General features: G+C 50.3%; 1 protein-coding gene across 1 annotated transcript; it reads right to left on the reverse strand.

Annotated features, from left to right (window-relative positions):
* Positions 1-12,522: 12,522 nt before the first annotated feature.
* On the reverse strand, positions 12,523-16,646 carry LOC122370321. Its single transcript, XM_043345802.1, has 5 exons — positions 16,457-16,646; positions 16,071-16,262; positions 14,537-15,743; positions 14,010-14,281; positions 12,523-13,753 (listed from the first exon to the last, which is right to left on the reverse strand). The coding sequence occupies exons 1-5, from the start codon at positions 16,544-16,546 to the stop codon at positions 13,307-13,309; spliced, it is 2,208 nt and encodes a 735-aa protein (XP_043201737.1). The 5' UTR covers positions 16,547-16,646; the 3' UTR covers positions 12,523-13,306.

Genomic DNA, 16,646 nt, shown 5'->3' on the forward strand with positions numbered 1-16,646 from the left:
TGAATTTCCTATGTGTTGTAGATACATTCAAGGACTATCGAATGGTGGTAACCGGGTTTCTGTATCTTTCTTAGTTTAGGCAGGAGAGACCGTTAAGTTGACCTCTGCATTGACTCGTATGCCTAAAGACCACTTACGGGGTGTATAGCCAAACATTGGCCTCTTTAGAAGCTTCTAGACTCAAAACGACTGAATTGATCTTCAAGTTACTAGTGTCAGTCGATGCAGAATTGACGTGGCTACAACATGTTAGAACCGCATTTTCGTCGAGCTTCTAGAACTGCCCACCAGGTGGCGCAAATATATGTCAAGCTTGGTGCCATCTGGCGGCCAGACCAAAAACGTCAAGACCTTGAATTTCCTCTAAGTTGTAGATAGGGGAAGTTGGGGGAACGCCGAATACTTTTTTTCTGACGCCCGTAGCACGCAAGGTAGACAACATAAGCTATTCTTGTTGGCGTCATTCGAGAGGCCAGTCTTTTGCCTTTCAAACATACCAGGCGCATTTGATGAATTCGCATACCGTGAAGCGCACAAACTAAAAATATCAAAGAAGTGACTTTTTCGGCGTTGCCCCGGACTGCGGGGAAAGCCGAAAATGGGAGAAATGATCTACGGGAATGCCGAAATTGATGTTTTGCTATTTCATCTCAAATTTTATCCAGAATTCGTCAAAGCTGACACGCGTTATAAGAGATTGAGGACGCTTGGTGCACACTGGAAGTTATAATTGTGTGATATAATAAGAAAAGGCCAGGTAAATCATTCCTTATGGTAACAGGCCGTTGTGTCGGTTAAAAGTGTAATTTTTGTGACTAAAAATACGCGTTGCTATTCTACAGCGGTAAAGTTCACGTAGCGTGGTTTAACGCGCGTTATTGCACGTTTTCGGCATTACCCCAGCCAGCCATACTTTCATTTGCAGACCCATAACTTTTCAACGTGCTGTATAAATTTCAAATAGGCAGTACACTTATGCAAAGACGTGCTGAAGATTACTTGACCGAATTGGCCAGACAAACGGTAGCATAATGTGTAGGAAAAGCAGCTTCGAAGACGCATGTAGTACAAAGGAAACGTACCTTGAAAACGCTCTTGGCGCCCTCACAGCCGAAGTATTCCGAATGACGACTGGTAACAAACATGCGATAATTGGTAGTCACTTTAGCTTCAGAGCATCACTGACAGGTGGCATCCATGTCGTACGGTTTTCGAAATATCTCGAATTTCGGCTTTGCCCCAACTCCGGCATTGCCCCAACTTCCCCTACATTCAAGGATTGAGTTGGTAGGAGACAAGCGCAAGTTTACAAGTTTAGACAGCCCCTCGCTCGGTCCCTTATTTGTCATATATTTACGAATATTTCGCACTTGTCAGTGAATTATTGTTTTTCTTATGTCAATTGAGCACCATGGCCGGCTGAAACTTGCCCGCAATCTTATATATAGACGGAAAGACCTATAACCCTTTTACTTCGGCACAAGTGACGCACTGCGACGGTTTTTGGCGCCATTTTCAATCGATCTGTCCAAGACTGGAGCCGATATTCATGATATGTGATGTTTAAAAGACGAAACTCTGAAATCTTTTCTGCCATGAGCCGCAAGGAGGTTCACCGTGAGTAGCGGACTTTTATTGTTGAAATGTTTTAATAATTGATGTTTGTTGCAAATTCGTCGGCCACCAGCGTAGTCCCGGCTCGCGTTATTTTCTTTGCACGAAGCACGTGACGTTGTTGCTAAAGCTCGTCGCATACCGAAGATGTGGTATTAATTCAACGTTGAAGCCTCATTGTTCAATTCGCCCAAGCAGTTTTTGCCTGATAAGTTTCACTTTTGCTCTGCCTCTGCTCTCGCCGCTAGTTGACGCTCCCTGCCTCTGGGTCGCAAGTCCATCGCGGCCGAACCACCACTGGCGTCATGCAACGCCCAAGACCGGATCCCATTTCGGCCTCGTATTCGCTGCGGCTCCTCGTAGTCATCCTACTGCCTCTCACCTGCCTGTGTTTGCGGCAAAACCTATCCCCAGCGGACAGAGACTACACATCATGTTTCTTACCGTCTCAAGGGACCCATGCCTTGAAAGTTGGCAAAATCAAGACCGTCTTCTTCAGACGCCGAGCCTCCTACAGTGCGAACTCCGTTGCCACCAGACAGCACGGGCGGATCACTTTTAGCTGCTCAGTGCTTTTGGCAGGTGACATCGAGTTGAACCCAGGCCCCAAAACGCAGAAGAGCACCTCCCAAGACCAGTCAGCTACGACCGATCTAACTTGCGCTGCTTGCCCGAGCAAGTCGACCAGGAAGGCGGCGATAATATGTCGCGCCTGTGGAGACCGATGGCATACGTCTTGCGCAAAGCTGACTTTGACCCAAGCACGTGCTCTCAGAATATGGCACTGCAGAACCTGCCTTGGAGCAGCGACTCTCACACATGCTGATCCATTGCAGTGCTGCAATGGATCAGCGACGCGTTGCTCTGCTCAGAGCAACGCGTCGCCGGCGGGTACAGAGCCAGCTGACCTTGCCGAGTACCTGGCCGAGCTAAGGCGCGCTACTGTCGTCATCAAACAAATACCGAAAGCTGCCCGGATTGCTGCCGCCGATTGTCTAGCCAAGCTAATTGACGAGGCAATTTCCGAACGGAATTTCAGCACATGGCGCCGCCTATTGTCTTTCGCTTTTGGGGCTCTCCGTGCACCCGCAAAAGCAACAGGCGAGCGGCGTCAGTCGGCGGCGACCACAATTAAACTCCAGATCTCCCGCTTCGAGACGAGAGCGGATCTCTCGCCCACCAACGATCGACGGTCAAACCATCAGCACTCTTCAGATGACCGTCTTGCTCACCGGGTACTCTCCAAGTGCGCAGACGGCGACATAAAAGCAGCATTAAGGGCCCTGACGTCTACAGACGATTTTGTTAAGCCAAGCTACGATGTACTCCAATCTCTCAAAGAAAAACACCCATCAGCGCCTCTCGACGAAGCACTCCCTCCGGCACCGCAGGACGACCGATTCCCTCCATTACAAGTCACCTCGGAACAGGTCCGTTCTGCCATCAACACGATGCCGACTGGTTCAGCTGGAGGTCTGGACGGCGTAAGATCGCTTCACCTACGGCAGCTCATCTCCACCCACGCTGCAGAGCCGGGCCGCCGCCTTCTGACATCTTTAACCGCACTAACCAATCTAGCGCTGGCGGGACGCATACCGGAGTGTGCTCACGGCGCCTTTTATGGAGCTGCCCTCTTTGCCCTCCGCAAGAAGGACGGTGGTCTACGCCCCATTGCCGTAGGTAGCGTTTTTCGCCGCCTGGCTTGCCGCATTGCTGCACACCACATGTCAAGTGCCCTTGGTCCGGAGCTCAGACCGATCCAGCTAGGGGTGGGAACCCGCTTAGGCTGTGAAGCAGCCGTCCACGCGGTTCGCGAGTGCATTTATCGCGCACAAGATGCCTCCGCACCCTCTGTACTGGTTAAAGTGGATGTGCGAAATGCCTTTAACACTATCAGAAGAGATGTTATGCTCAAAAGTGTAGCCGATCGTTGCCCAGAAACGTACCGTATTCTGTATCAATCATACAGTACACCCACCCCCCTATACATAGAAGGCGACGTGATCATGTCCCACGCTGGTGTACAGCAAGGCGACCCGCTCGGCCCAATAGGTTTTGCCTTGGCCGTCGACTCCTGCGCAAGACGCCTGCAATCACCATTAAATATCTGGTATCTTGATGACGCAACTCTTGCCGGGTCAGCCAGTGTCGTCGCGTCCGACCTCCGTTTGCTTCGCCAAGAATTGCCTTGTCTTGGCCTCGAATTAAACAGCTCCAAATGCGAGCTCACCCTTCTGGGTGATCGGCTAGCTGACAAACGGGCCCCCGCTATTGACGATTTAAAAAGTTATCTCCCTGGGATAGTAGAAACTCCCTTGCACAGCCTAACCTTACTGGGCTCTCCTCTTCACGAATCCAGCATCGTCACTGCCACGGACGCTGCCCATGATATGATAAAGTTACTTTGCAGCCGCATCCGCTCCCTTGACACTCACACAGCCTTATTCTTTTTAGCCCACTACATTGCCGCGCCCCGGCTACAATATCTCCTGCGATCTAGTCCCATGTACTTAAACAGCACAGGATTGCAGGCCATTGACGCCCTTATGCGGTCGGCCCTCACAGACACCTGCAATGTAAGTCTAGGAGACGAAGCCTGGAAACAGGCTTCCCTCCCAGTCCGGTACGGGGGTCTAGGCGTTAGGTCAGTTGAACGGCTAGCTATTCCCTGCCACTTGGCATCTCTGACTGAAGCGTCCTCTCTGGTATCTTCGATTCTCAGCAATCAAGGGAACAGGTACGACGCCATACTGGCCAGAAAACCCGCTCTTGAACGACTCCTTCCTTTAATCGGAGAGGCAACCCTCCCCGACCCCTCTACACCAGGGCAGCAGAGGGCTTGGGACGACCTGGCATCGGAGGCTAGCTGCAAACAGTTACTCCGCGAAACAAATCAAGTCCACAGAGCTCGTTTACTTGCCGCCTGCCAGCCTCACACAGCCGCATGGCTACAAGCAGTACCGGTCCCCAGCCTTGGCCTCTTTTTGGACCCGGAATCTGTTAGGATAGCGGTAGCTCTCCGTCTTGGCGCCCCTATATGTGAGCCACATGTCTGTCGCCTATGTAGCTGCCCGGTCGACAGATTGGGACATCACGCCCTATCCTGCAGCAAAAGTGCTGGCCGGTTTCCCCGCCACGCTGAGCTTAACGATTTGGTGAAGCGCAGCCTCGCTGCATCTGGCATCCCGTCCGTCCTCGAGCCCACGGGACTTGACAGAGGTGACGGCAAGCGTCCTGACGGGCTTACCACATTCCCTTTTAAAGGTGGAAAATGCCTAGCCTGGGATGCGACATGCACCGATACCTTTGCTGACAGCAGCCTGGCAAAATCGGCAATAAAACCGGGATCAGCGGCCCGGGCCGCCGAGGATCGAAAGGTACAGCGGTATGCCTCTTTATCAGCCCAGTATCTCTTCGTTCCATTGGCGGTCGAAACATCAGGCGTTGCCGGCCCCAGTGCCATCCGCCTAGTCCAGGAACTCGGCCGCAGGATCACATCAGTGACCGGGGAGAGGCGCGAAACGGCTTGGTTATGGCAAAAAATCTCTATTGCCATCATTCGCGGAAACGCAGTGGCAATCAGAGGTTCTGCTTATCTTTCCTCCACTGTGAGCTCCGCCCACTCCGCCTTACCACCCCGTGTACCAGCTTTTCATTACGCACAGAAACAACATACTAAACATGACACTCGCAACATCTCCCTTACACCCCCTCTGACACTTTCACCAGCTCCACCCAACCCAGCATCAGCACCATCTCCATCTGAAAGTCAGGACACACTTACAGCATACCATACACCAACCGGCCACCACGATATAGCGCCATCACCCCCAAAATCCATCAGGCCAATCTCAACTCGCCTGGCAAAGTACAGAAAAATGTACGAGGAAATGAGGGCCAATTTTGAAACACAAGATCTCTCTCTGAGCCGGAATCCTCTGGCCGACCCAGAGCTGGCTTCCTACCTGGTGCGCGGTGTGACCCAGTGCTCTGCTATATCGTGTTTAGCTGAGCCTTAGCGTTAGGTATCTGTGCATTATATTGTATCCGTCGTAACCTGTATGTTGGTAAATGTTTGTTTCTAAAAAGAAGTTATTTCGGAAATGTTTTAACTGCATTTTAAAGACAAAACATCATAGTTTCTGAAAATAAAAGAAAGAGCTTTTTTCAAGGACTATCGAATGGCGGTAACAGGGTTTCTGTATCTTTCTTAGTTTAGGCAGGAGAGACCGTTAAGTTGACCTCTGTATTGACTCGTATGCCTAAAGACCACTAAAGGGGTGTATAGACAAACATTGGTCTCTTAAGAAGCTTCTAGACTCAAAACGACTGAACCGATCTTCAAGTTTCTAGTGTCAGTCGATGCAGAATTGATGTGGCTACAACATGTTAGAACCGCATTTTCGTCGAACTTCTACAACTGCCCACCAGGTGGCGCAAATATATGTCGACTTTGGCGCCATCTGGCGGCCAGACCAAAAACGTCAAGACCTTGAATTTCCTATATTTGTAGATACATTCAAGGACTATTGAATGGCGGTAATTGGGTTTCTGTATCTTTCTTAGTTTAGGCAGGAGAGACCGTTAGGTTGACCTCTGTATTGACTCGTATGCCTAAAGACCACTTAAGGGGTGTATAGCCAAACATTGGTCTCTTTAGAAGCTTTTAGACTCAAAACGACTGAATTGATCTTCAAGTTTCTAGTGTCATTCGATGCAGAATTGATGTGGCTACAACATGTTAGAACCGCAATTTCGTCCAACTTCTACAACTGCCCACCAGGTGGCGCAAATATATGTCAAATTTGCCGCCATCTGGCGGCCAGACCAAAAACGTCAAGACCTTCAATTTCCTATGTGTTGTAGATACATTCAAGGACTATCGAATGGTGGTAACCGAATTTCTATATCTTTCTTAGTTTAGGCAAGAGACCGTTAAGTTGACCTCTGCATTGACTCGTATGCCTAAAGACCACTTACGGGGTGTATATCCAAACATTGGTCTCTTTAGAAGCTTCTAGACTCAAAACGACTGAATTGATCTTCAAGTTTCTAGTGTCAGTCGATGCAGAATCGACGTGGCTACAACATGTTAGAACCGCATTTTCGTCAAACTTCTACAACTGCCCACCAGATGGCGCAAATATATGTCCAATTTGGCGCCATCTGGCGGCCAGACCAAAAACGTCAAGACCTTGAATTTCCTATATGTTATAGATACATTCAAGGACTATCGAATGGCGGTAACCGAATTTCTGTATCTTTCTTAGTTTAGGCAGGAGAGACCGTTAAGTTGACCTCTGAATTGACTCGCATGCCTAAAGACCACTTAAGGGGTGCATAGACAAACATAGGTCTCTTTAGAAGCTTCTACATTCAATACGACTACACCGATCTTCAAGTTTCTAGTTTCAGTCGATGCAGAATGGATGTGGCTACAACATATTAGAACCGCATTTTCGTCGAGCTTCTACAACTGCCCACCAGGTGGCGCAAATATATGTCAACTTTGGCGTCATCTGGCGGCCAGACCAAAAACGTCAAGACCTTGAATTTCCTATGTGTTGTAGATACATTCAAGGACTATCGAATGGTGGTAACCGGGTTTCTGAATCTTTCTTAGTTTAGGTAGGAGAGACCGTTAAGTTGACCTCTGCATTGACTCGTAAGCCTAAAGACCACTTACGGGGTGTATAGCCAAACATTGGCCTCTTTAGAAGCTTCTAGACTCAAAACGAATATGTGCACGCATGCGTATATCTGGAAAAGTCTTTGATGTCGGTCAAAAGGAGCACTATTTTCGTGTTCAGGAGGTCAAGGAGCATCATTCCTGTGATTTTGAACGAAATCGAAGGGGTCCGCCCAACGTGCCATATGCAACATATGCAATTTGAATGTGCACGCATGCGTATATCTGGAAAAGTCTTTGATTGCGGTCAAAAGGAGCACTACTTTCGTGTTCAGGAGGTCAAGGAGCATCATTCCTGTGATTTTGAACGAAATCGAAGGGGTCCGCCCAACGTGCCATATGCAACATATGCAATTTGAATGTGCACGCATGCGTATATCTGGAAAAGTCTTTGATGTCGGTCAAAAGTAGCACTGTTTTCGTGTTTAGGAGGTTAAGGAGCATCATTCCTGTGATTTTGAACGAAATCGAAGGGGTCCGCCCAACGTGCCATATGCAACATATGCAATTTGAATGTGCACGGATGCGTATATCTGGAAAAGTCTTTGATGTCGGTCAAAAGGAGCACTATTTTCGTGTTCAGGAGGTCAAGGAGCATCATTCCTGTGATTTTTAGCGAAATCGAAGGGGTCCGCCCAACGTGCCATATGCAACATATGCAATTTGAATGTGCACGCATGCGTATATCTGGAAAAGTCTTTGATGTCGGTCAAAAGGAGCACTACTTTCGTGTTCAGGAGGTTAAGGAGCATCATTCCTGTGATTTTGAGCGAAATCGAAGGGGTCCGCCCAACGTGCCATATGCAACATATGCAATTTGAATGTGCACGCATGCGTATATCTGGAAAAGTCTTTGATGTCGGTCAAAAGTAGCACTGTTTTCGTGTTCAGGAGGTTAGGGAGCATCATTCCTGTGATTTTGAACGAAATCGAAGGGGTCCGCCCAACGTGCCATATGCAACATATGCAATTTGAATGTGCACGGATGCGTATATCTGGAAAAGTCTTTGATGTCGGTCAAAAGGAGCACTATTTTCGTCTTCAGGAGGTCAAGGAGCATCATTCCTGTGATTTTGAGCGAAATCGAAGGGGTCCGCCCAACGTGCCATATGCAACATATGCAATTTGAATGTGCACGCATGCGTATATCTGGAAAAGTCTTTGATGTCGGTCAAAAGGAGCACTATTTTCGTGTTCAGGAGGTCAAGGAGCATCATTCCTGTGATTTTGAACGAAATCGAAGGGGCCCGCCCAACGTGCCATATGCAACATATGCAATTTGAATGTGCACGCATGCGTATATCTGGAAAAGTCTTTGATGTCGGTCAAAAGTAGCACTGTTTTCGTGTTCAGGAGGTCAAGGAGCATCATTCCTGTGATTTTGAGCGAAATCGAAGGGGTCCGCCCAACGTGCCATATGCAACATATGCAATGTCAATGTGCACGCATGCGTATATCTGGAAAAGTCTTTGATGTCGGTCAAAAGGAGCACTATTTTCGTGTTCAGGAGGTCAAGGAGCATAATTCCTGTGACTTTGAACGAAATCGGAGGGGTCCGGCAAGTTCACTTTAGGACGGGAAATCTGAATATCACTTGTATTTGCCTCTTGGCTTTGCTCAATAGGTTTATCGACTTTTTTTCGCCCTTTGGTCTAACAATGCCTCTGGTGCTTAAGTATATTGTTATTGCAGTATGTATAGCTAATGTCCTTCATAAATACGAAGCTGTCACGTGTAAAACGACTGCAAAAAGTGAGAAAAATTGCATGACCTTGAACGACCTTGAACTTTAGAGACTTCTCCTGAGAAAACTATGCGACCGCGTTTGATGCAAATTAGTTTTTGTAAAGAACTGCTGAGTCTTAATCATTTCTGAAATTTTCATGAAATTTGATGAGGTACTATTTTTCCGGGAAGTTTACTAACCAGAATATTGTACTAGTAAAACAAACGTGAATAACTTGGAAAATACTTAATGTCGGTAAATATAAAGATGATTTTTGCACTTAGGAGCTCATGGTCTATCTGCTGTGCAATTTTCAGCCAAATCGAAGGGGTCCGCGAATGTGCACGCGAATCTGAATGTGAATATGATGCAACTATATGCACGTTTAGGGCCTTGGGTGCATATACCCTGATAGGTGCAGGGGGTAATATTCAAAATCCTCAAAGAAGAAGACCATATGAATACAAATCACGAGGGCTTCAACATTCATTTAATTAAGTCCGATTAAAATTCAAGATGCTGCACGTGCACGAATTGGTGCACGAGTAATATTGAAGTTCGCGCGAGTGAGGGGTCGCCGTGATTCGTGAATCAGTAGGAATTGATTCCCGTCCGTCCTTCAGAATATTTTTGCATTTACAATTGAAGTTGGTATCTAAACACTATACAGTAACTGCAAGAGACGGATACCCGCTGCCGCCGTGAAGTTGAAAATATTTATGAGAATATGAACGGCGGGAAGAAAGTCAGCCGTTCTCAGTCGCTAGTCTGTGCGGCACATAGAAATTCCGAAGACATTCCGGAAGCCGAAAACACGGAGAAGAAAGCTGGCAATGGCGATTTAGTCACAGGAATGACAGAACTTCAACTGTCAAAGGAAAAGGCCGCTGCGGAGGACCGCAAGCGACGCGAGGCCTGGGAGCGCGGACAGATGGACTACATGGGCTCGGACAGTTTTGAAAACATTTTGCGCAAGATTAATCAGACACTGGCCCGGAAGATCCCCATTGGTAATGGAGACAAAGAGTAAGCCAGACATGATATGAAGAATGGCGGTGGTGACAATCGACAAACGATGTCACGCTTTGCAGAATGAGGTCGAGTTGCAGAGTAAGTGAGGCCGTCGACAGCTAGCGTGACGGACTGGCGAACAAGGAAGACGCTGTCCTTTGTGAAACTGAGTGAATTCTTGGAGTTATCTGAGGCGATAAGCGGCAAGTTGATGGACCACTGCCTCAGAACCTGTGATCGGGATCAACATTTGATCGCACTCAGGAATCAACGCCGTGGCTCGTGATTGGCACTGTTGCCACACATAGCTGATGGGCGCTGTAGCCTGGTAGGTGCGAACGATGCACCCGTTGTGTAGCCTGTTACCGGAAATGAAAGCCAATCTAAGGTTTTCTGTGAGAATACGAACTGTTTTTCACTTCTGACACGACATAACACGGTGAATTGGCTTTGTGCAATGATTTCAGGTCCGCAATTGTTCTCACTACAAAATGAACCATAACGATTTTCGTGGAAAGACATTTAAGATTAGTACCTAAGGTTTAACAGCTACAAATCACATTCAACAATAGTTGTAACTGGCTATTTCAGCTTGTCAGTTGTCTTGTCTGGTTTTCAGAAAGCGCACGTCCTTCATGCATGAGCAAAGGGCATTGCGGCGCAGCATAGTTGCAGGCGTTCTGTTACTGCCATCTAGCGGCAAAATATGACAATAGTCATTGCGGCACAGCATAGTTGCAGGCGTTTTGCTACTGCCATCTAGCGGCAAAATATGACCATAAGTTACTGCGGCACAGCATAGTTGCAGGCGTCCTGCTACTGCCATCTAGTGGCGATTCGTGAAAATGGCAGTCATTGCAGCACAGCGTCAGCGTAGTCACCGGCGTTTTGATCCTGCCATCTAGCGGCAAATTGTAACAATGCGCATTGCGGCACAGTGTAGCTGCAGGCGTTCTGTTACTGCCCTCTATCGCCGAAATAAGGAGGTACTGAGCATTGCGGCACAGTAATATAGTTTCAGGCGATTTGCTATTGCTATCTAACGCCAAATGTGAAGGTTTAATCCTTGCAGCACAAACATTGTTTCGCCGCGAATTTCGCAACATCGTAGGCAATGGTAAGACAGTAAAAATTACCACACATTCAGGTTACACAAAATTCATGCCGCCGTTCCTACGAAAATAACCCAAACACAACTTAGGAAATCAATTCGAAATTAACAACAATGCTGTGAGTGCCTGAACCGAAAGGACAAAGAATAAGACATTTCAAACTGAATCCTGAAAAGTGTGTCAGATAAGTTAGCACGTTTGTCTGGCCCGGGCCGTGGCCCCTTATGGGTTAAACAATGGCAATGCAACAATAAAAACAGCTCCAGAAATGAAATCTACAGGGTGTTTCACTAAAAGTGTCAAAAAGTAAATGCCTATTAAAGATATATAGAATATGCAAATCACGTGTCAGCGCACGTGGTTTTGTTGCAAATTTTTGGACATTTATTATTTATCCATTTAAGATATATTTTACACTCATACGGAGCGAGGGCAGGAGGCCAAAGTTACTAGTCATTTTTTCCTTATGCAGAACAAGAACAGGTTATTTACACCGCAACAGGAGGGATGAATTACACTTATGTACATTTGGTGCCATCAGAAACATTGAAACCGTATGCCGACTTTTCAGGAAACTTTTTACTCTCTCACCTCGCTACGTTCCAGATTATAAAAGTTTCAAAGGGCTTGTTGAGAGGTTTAAAAGGGTTCCTTCGATGCCGGTTCCAGTCCAAAAAAGGCGGGGTTGCCCCCACCTCTCGGCGGAAACCGTTGAGAAGGTCAGGGTCTTTTTGAGGGCTTTTGAAGATAACAAGAAGCTAATTCCAACATCAGAAATAGCCAGGGCCTTACAAGTTATTAAAATCAACCACTGTAACGGCTGTAGCCACCAGGAACTGACTGGACCAGAAGCTCCTGGGCCGAATAATCAGCTGCCTCGCCGCCCGCCCCTGGCCAGCGCGAAGTCCCGATCTGTCACCGCTAAGCCTCTGGTTTGGTCAGTGACTCGGTAGCTCTCGCAGAGCTGAGGAAGACTCAAGTCGCATCACTTCGGGAGCTGAAGAGCACAATTCAAGGCTTTGCCGACAGTCTGGACGCTGAAGATGAAAACGGGCTGTGAGGCACCTCCGGACACGTGCCGAAACGGTGCATCAAAAGAAGGGGCAGATGTGTGGAATAGGTTTGAGTGACGGTGATATCGTTTTTATATATTCAAATGTCCAACAATTGCGGATGAAATGATATGCAAATTTCCTTAGAAAACATTGTTATTATGTGCATTATGACCTTTTACTTTTTGACACTTTTAGTGAAACACCCTGTACCATGGAATGATTAATACCACAAGAAGATGGTTTCATTCAAGTATCCCTGCCCTTCAGCCGGGCCGATGACCCTCAGTATTTAGTTCCACCTCGAAAAGTCAAATGGCAATGTCTTTTTTATATAAATATCCGATACACAGCTAGGAAACTTAGGCATGGCACAGCTCACAGTAGCAAGAAAGCACCACCAAAAACTGGCTTTGCCGTCTTGCGCGCTACGGTACGGTGGTTATCCGTAATAGGTACGGGATATATTGCTCGTCACTCCAAGTACAGACCGAGTTAAATCTACTGAGAAAGTCATGTCCCAAAACTCGGAACCGCGTGACTGCGTCCCACTGAGAAGGGTAGCTACGATAGAGCAAATCATTCGCAGACACGCGTTTGGTTCCTGGGAAGGTAGGCTATCAATCCAGGGCATATTTTGTCTATCGCCTTACACTTAACAAGGCAGAAGCTGCGCAGTTGGTTTTGTTCTAAAAAATAAAATATCATGTTTACTCCCAGGGTAACGTCGGATGTTACTATTTAACAAATAACAGATGAACTCGAAAGACGTGGACCTAGTTTCTCACTTGTAGCTGACAAGTATATAGCAGAGTGCGCAAACCTACCGTGTAAAGCCACCATGACATTGCAAATTGGGCAACTACAGTCCGGCAGCCTCCACAGCAAAGGCCACACGCCCTGCAATATCCCATCAGTCCAGCGCACGCTGCAGCATAAGATCTTCTCACCCTGGCTGCAATCAGACGAGATGTGACAAAAGCGCCTAGCCGGTGTTGCAACTACGCCAGTAGCGGCTGCGCGCAGTTCACTGCGACCGACAACCACCCACCCCGCAGGACGGTACCGTGTGGACTGTTCGCCGGCCGGCGCTCTGGGTCCATCAGGAGTCGAGCACCTCCCTCCACAGCGGACGGAAGCAGAGCTCGCTCTGGGCGAGCACCACACTCTTCTGCCACAGTTCGTCCACCTCGGGCTCCATGTAGAACTCGCGCAGACCAGCGGTCAGCCGGAGTCTGCGGAATGCGCGCAGACAGAGTAGCGCGCGGCCGCGCTGGGCGACTCCCTGCGGCCCGGGCGTCAGACGGCGCAGCGCCGACTCCGCCTGGCGCGCCGCCTGACGCAGCAGGTCAGACAGCTCCAGCTGGTAGTCTGCCGGCAGCTGTCTGACCAGCGGCAGCGGCTCCAGCTGCCGCACAGACAGCAGCAGCGGCTGCTCGGGCAGCTCCGGAACCAGCGAGAGCAGCGCGCCGGTGGCCGCGCGCGCCAGCAGAACGTCCTCGGAGAAAATGTTCATCTCGCCCTTGTCGAACACGCGCTCTTCGTCCTCCTGTAGACAGATGACGGGGAGGGGAAAGGTTAGCGGAAGGTCAGACTGAGATTGAGCGCGCAATCCCACAGCAGCTGAACTGGAGAACAAAAAGCAGCTACCGAAAATTGTTGACAAAAAAAGCAGAAAACACAGGCACATAAACAAAACCATCGAACCTAGCCGTACAATCCCGCCTCAAACCGTCACATTAAACCGTTACAAGAGCTGTGACCCCATTGAACAGTTATATTCTAACGCTTCGCCACCGACTGACCTGCGCCCGTCCCAGCTGTCCACCATCGTCGTCCGTGAAGATCCAGTGGAGCAGAGTCAGCACGGTGAGCTTCAGGTCCCGGGGCGCCATCCTCGCGCAGAACACGGCCACCGCACGGTGCAGGATGCTGTCGATCTCCTCCTCCCAGCTATCCTGGTCGTGATCGTCCGTATCCAGGGCGTCCACCACCTCGGCAGCGGCGTCCCGCACGTCGGCCTCGTCATCGGCGAGGAGCGTCATCAGACAGCGCCAGAGGGTCATCTCCTGGCCCACTGTTAACGAGACAAGTCATCAGACAGAGGCAGAGACATCAGCCATCAGAGAGCGCCACAGCGTCATTCCATGACCCACTGTAACAGAGACGCAGACAGCACACAGCGTTATCAGACATCAGACAGTCATTAGAATTATACAGAGGTACATAAATCAGACAGCATTATGGGACAGAAGCATAATATCGATCAATTAATAATCAAGAATATCATGAAGCGGATAACTCCGATGGTTGCACCCGTTGGCACACTGACCTGACAGTTGCCTGGTGGGCCAGAGCAGCGCCGAGGCGGTGGCGTGACAGGCGGCCTGTCGCAGCGTTACGGTGCCGTCCACGGAGCAGCAGCGCTGCACCAGTCGGCACCAGTCGTCGAGCACCGCCGAACCAGCCGGCACCACACTCTCGTCCAGTATCTGCGGGCTGAGGCGGTCCAACACACCGGCCGCCAGACGTACCATGTCGGCCCGCACGTGCTCGTGAGACGCAGCTGCCCGGCATAGTGCGGAGACCTCGGGAGTGGGCGGGCCAAGATCTGTGTCCTTCGCTGCCGATGGGTCATTTGATCCGGTCTCCTGAGCTTCCATAGTCCCCTGAGTGTTGTTAAGCTCAGCCGTCACAGCCTCACTTACCGTCTCCTCTACCGTTACCGTAACTCTATCCTTCTCCATCACAACTTCTGGCTCAACTTTCGTATCCAGTTCATCCCTCCTCGGCTTCTGCTCGGCGTCTGCCGCGGCAGTGACTGCCGCCAATCGCCGTACCACCTGAAGGACTGTATTATCCCAGATTGCAGCTGCTCCGTTCATCTTGGCTAGTACTGCAAGCACTGTTTGCAGACAGGGAGCCGGGAGGGGACGCGATGTGTCCGCCAGCCGCCGAAGGAGCGCTGCCGCCGTCTCCTCTAGCCACTCGTCCTCCCCGGCTCCGCTCGGGCCAGCGGTTTCCTGCGGCTGCGGGGGCCGCTCCGGCTGCACGCCTAGGTCCGGTACAGGCGCCGGCCGAGCCACCGGACTCAGCCGGCTCGGCGGGGTGGTCGGCTCGCCACCACCTGCCTCCAGGATCAGTTTCTCCTTCAGTAGCTGTAGGTGACGTTGTAGAGCGTCGTATCCGTCCAGCTGGGCCACATCCACACTCCGTTCGGCACCTAGCGTCCAGAGGAGACCCACGGCCGCCACGCGGGCGGTCTCCGTGCCATACAGACCCGCTGAAGGACGTGTTAGTAGCTCGCTGGCAGCGGCTATCACTGCCGGCGGTGGCGGCGGAGCTGAGAGTAGAGTTCCGAGCCTTACGGCGGCTGCCAGCGCGTCAGCAGCAGCGGCGGCAGTGACGGCGCACGGGTTCTGGGGTCCGAGCAGACTGGCCAGCAGGAGGGCGCGGTCGGCCACCGGCCGCCAGCGCAGCAGGTCAGGAGCCGTGTACATGGACGTTTCCAGGACGCAGTGGCGTAGCATGTGCTGGACCTGATGGGAAGAACACGTGGTCACACTACCGCAGCCGATCAGGCAGAACATCGTGGCACATCAGCTGCGAGCCATTTGCACTAAATTGAGTAGAAACACAGCGACGGGTCGCGAACATGGAAAGGACAATTCACCAGCCAAATAACAAACTGACCGTCGCAAATATAACCGAGGGAATTTCCCTAATCTTTGAAGTTTCTGCAGATACAACGCAGAGTCGAAACAAGATCAGCTGCAATTCCCCAATGCACCTGCTTCTCTGTTCTGTCCTAAAAGCCCAGTCTCACAGCCCCCCCCCCCCCCCCGCTACTTCCCGCCGGTACGTACCTGCAGCAGCCGTCCATGCAGCTGGTTCTGCCGCTGTGTGCCGTCACGTTCAATGCTGTCCAGCAGAGCCAGCGTGGCCTCTGGGTATCCCGAGTAGGGCACCAGCGAGCAGATGGCACGTGCAGCCAGTTTGCGGGCCTGCAGTACAGGAGAGGCGGCCGCCCGCTCCAGGGAGGGCAGGAAAGCGCGCAGCTGCGGGCACGGAAGGCCGTCGGCGGTCAAGTGGCAGCCATACGAATCACTGTCGGTATTCGGTCGGCACTACTTGGTACTTCGGCACTCGATATGGTAGCAGCAAGGCACACAAAACGACCCACCGTCTGTCCCAAAGAGCCTGTATTGATCATAACTCATTGTGATTTTAAGTCGTAACATCATCCACTCACCGGGTACTGTGAGTCGGCGCCCTCCACCGGTGACGGGTACAGCCGGGCCAGCAGCAGCAGCACGGAAAAGGCTCGCGCGCCCCGCGCCATCTCCTCCAGCAGAAGGCGTACAGCTCCGGGTGGCGCAGGAAGAACGCCGACCCGTCATACAGTTCTTCTTGGCGAGTGTGTCGCGGCTGCGCTGAACGCC

This window comes from Amphibalanus amphitrite, unplaced genomic scaffold (genome assembly GCF_019059575.1).
Source record: "Amphibalanus amphitrite isolate SeventyFive unplaced genomic scaffold, NRLGWU_Aamphi_draft 001122F_arrow, whole genome shotgun sequence".
Classification (NCBI taxonomy): domain Eukaryota; kingdom Metazoa; phylum Arthropoda; class Thecostraca; order Balanomorpha; family Balanidae; genus Amphibalanus; species Amphibalanus amphitrite.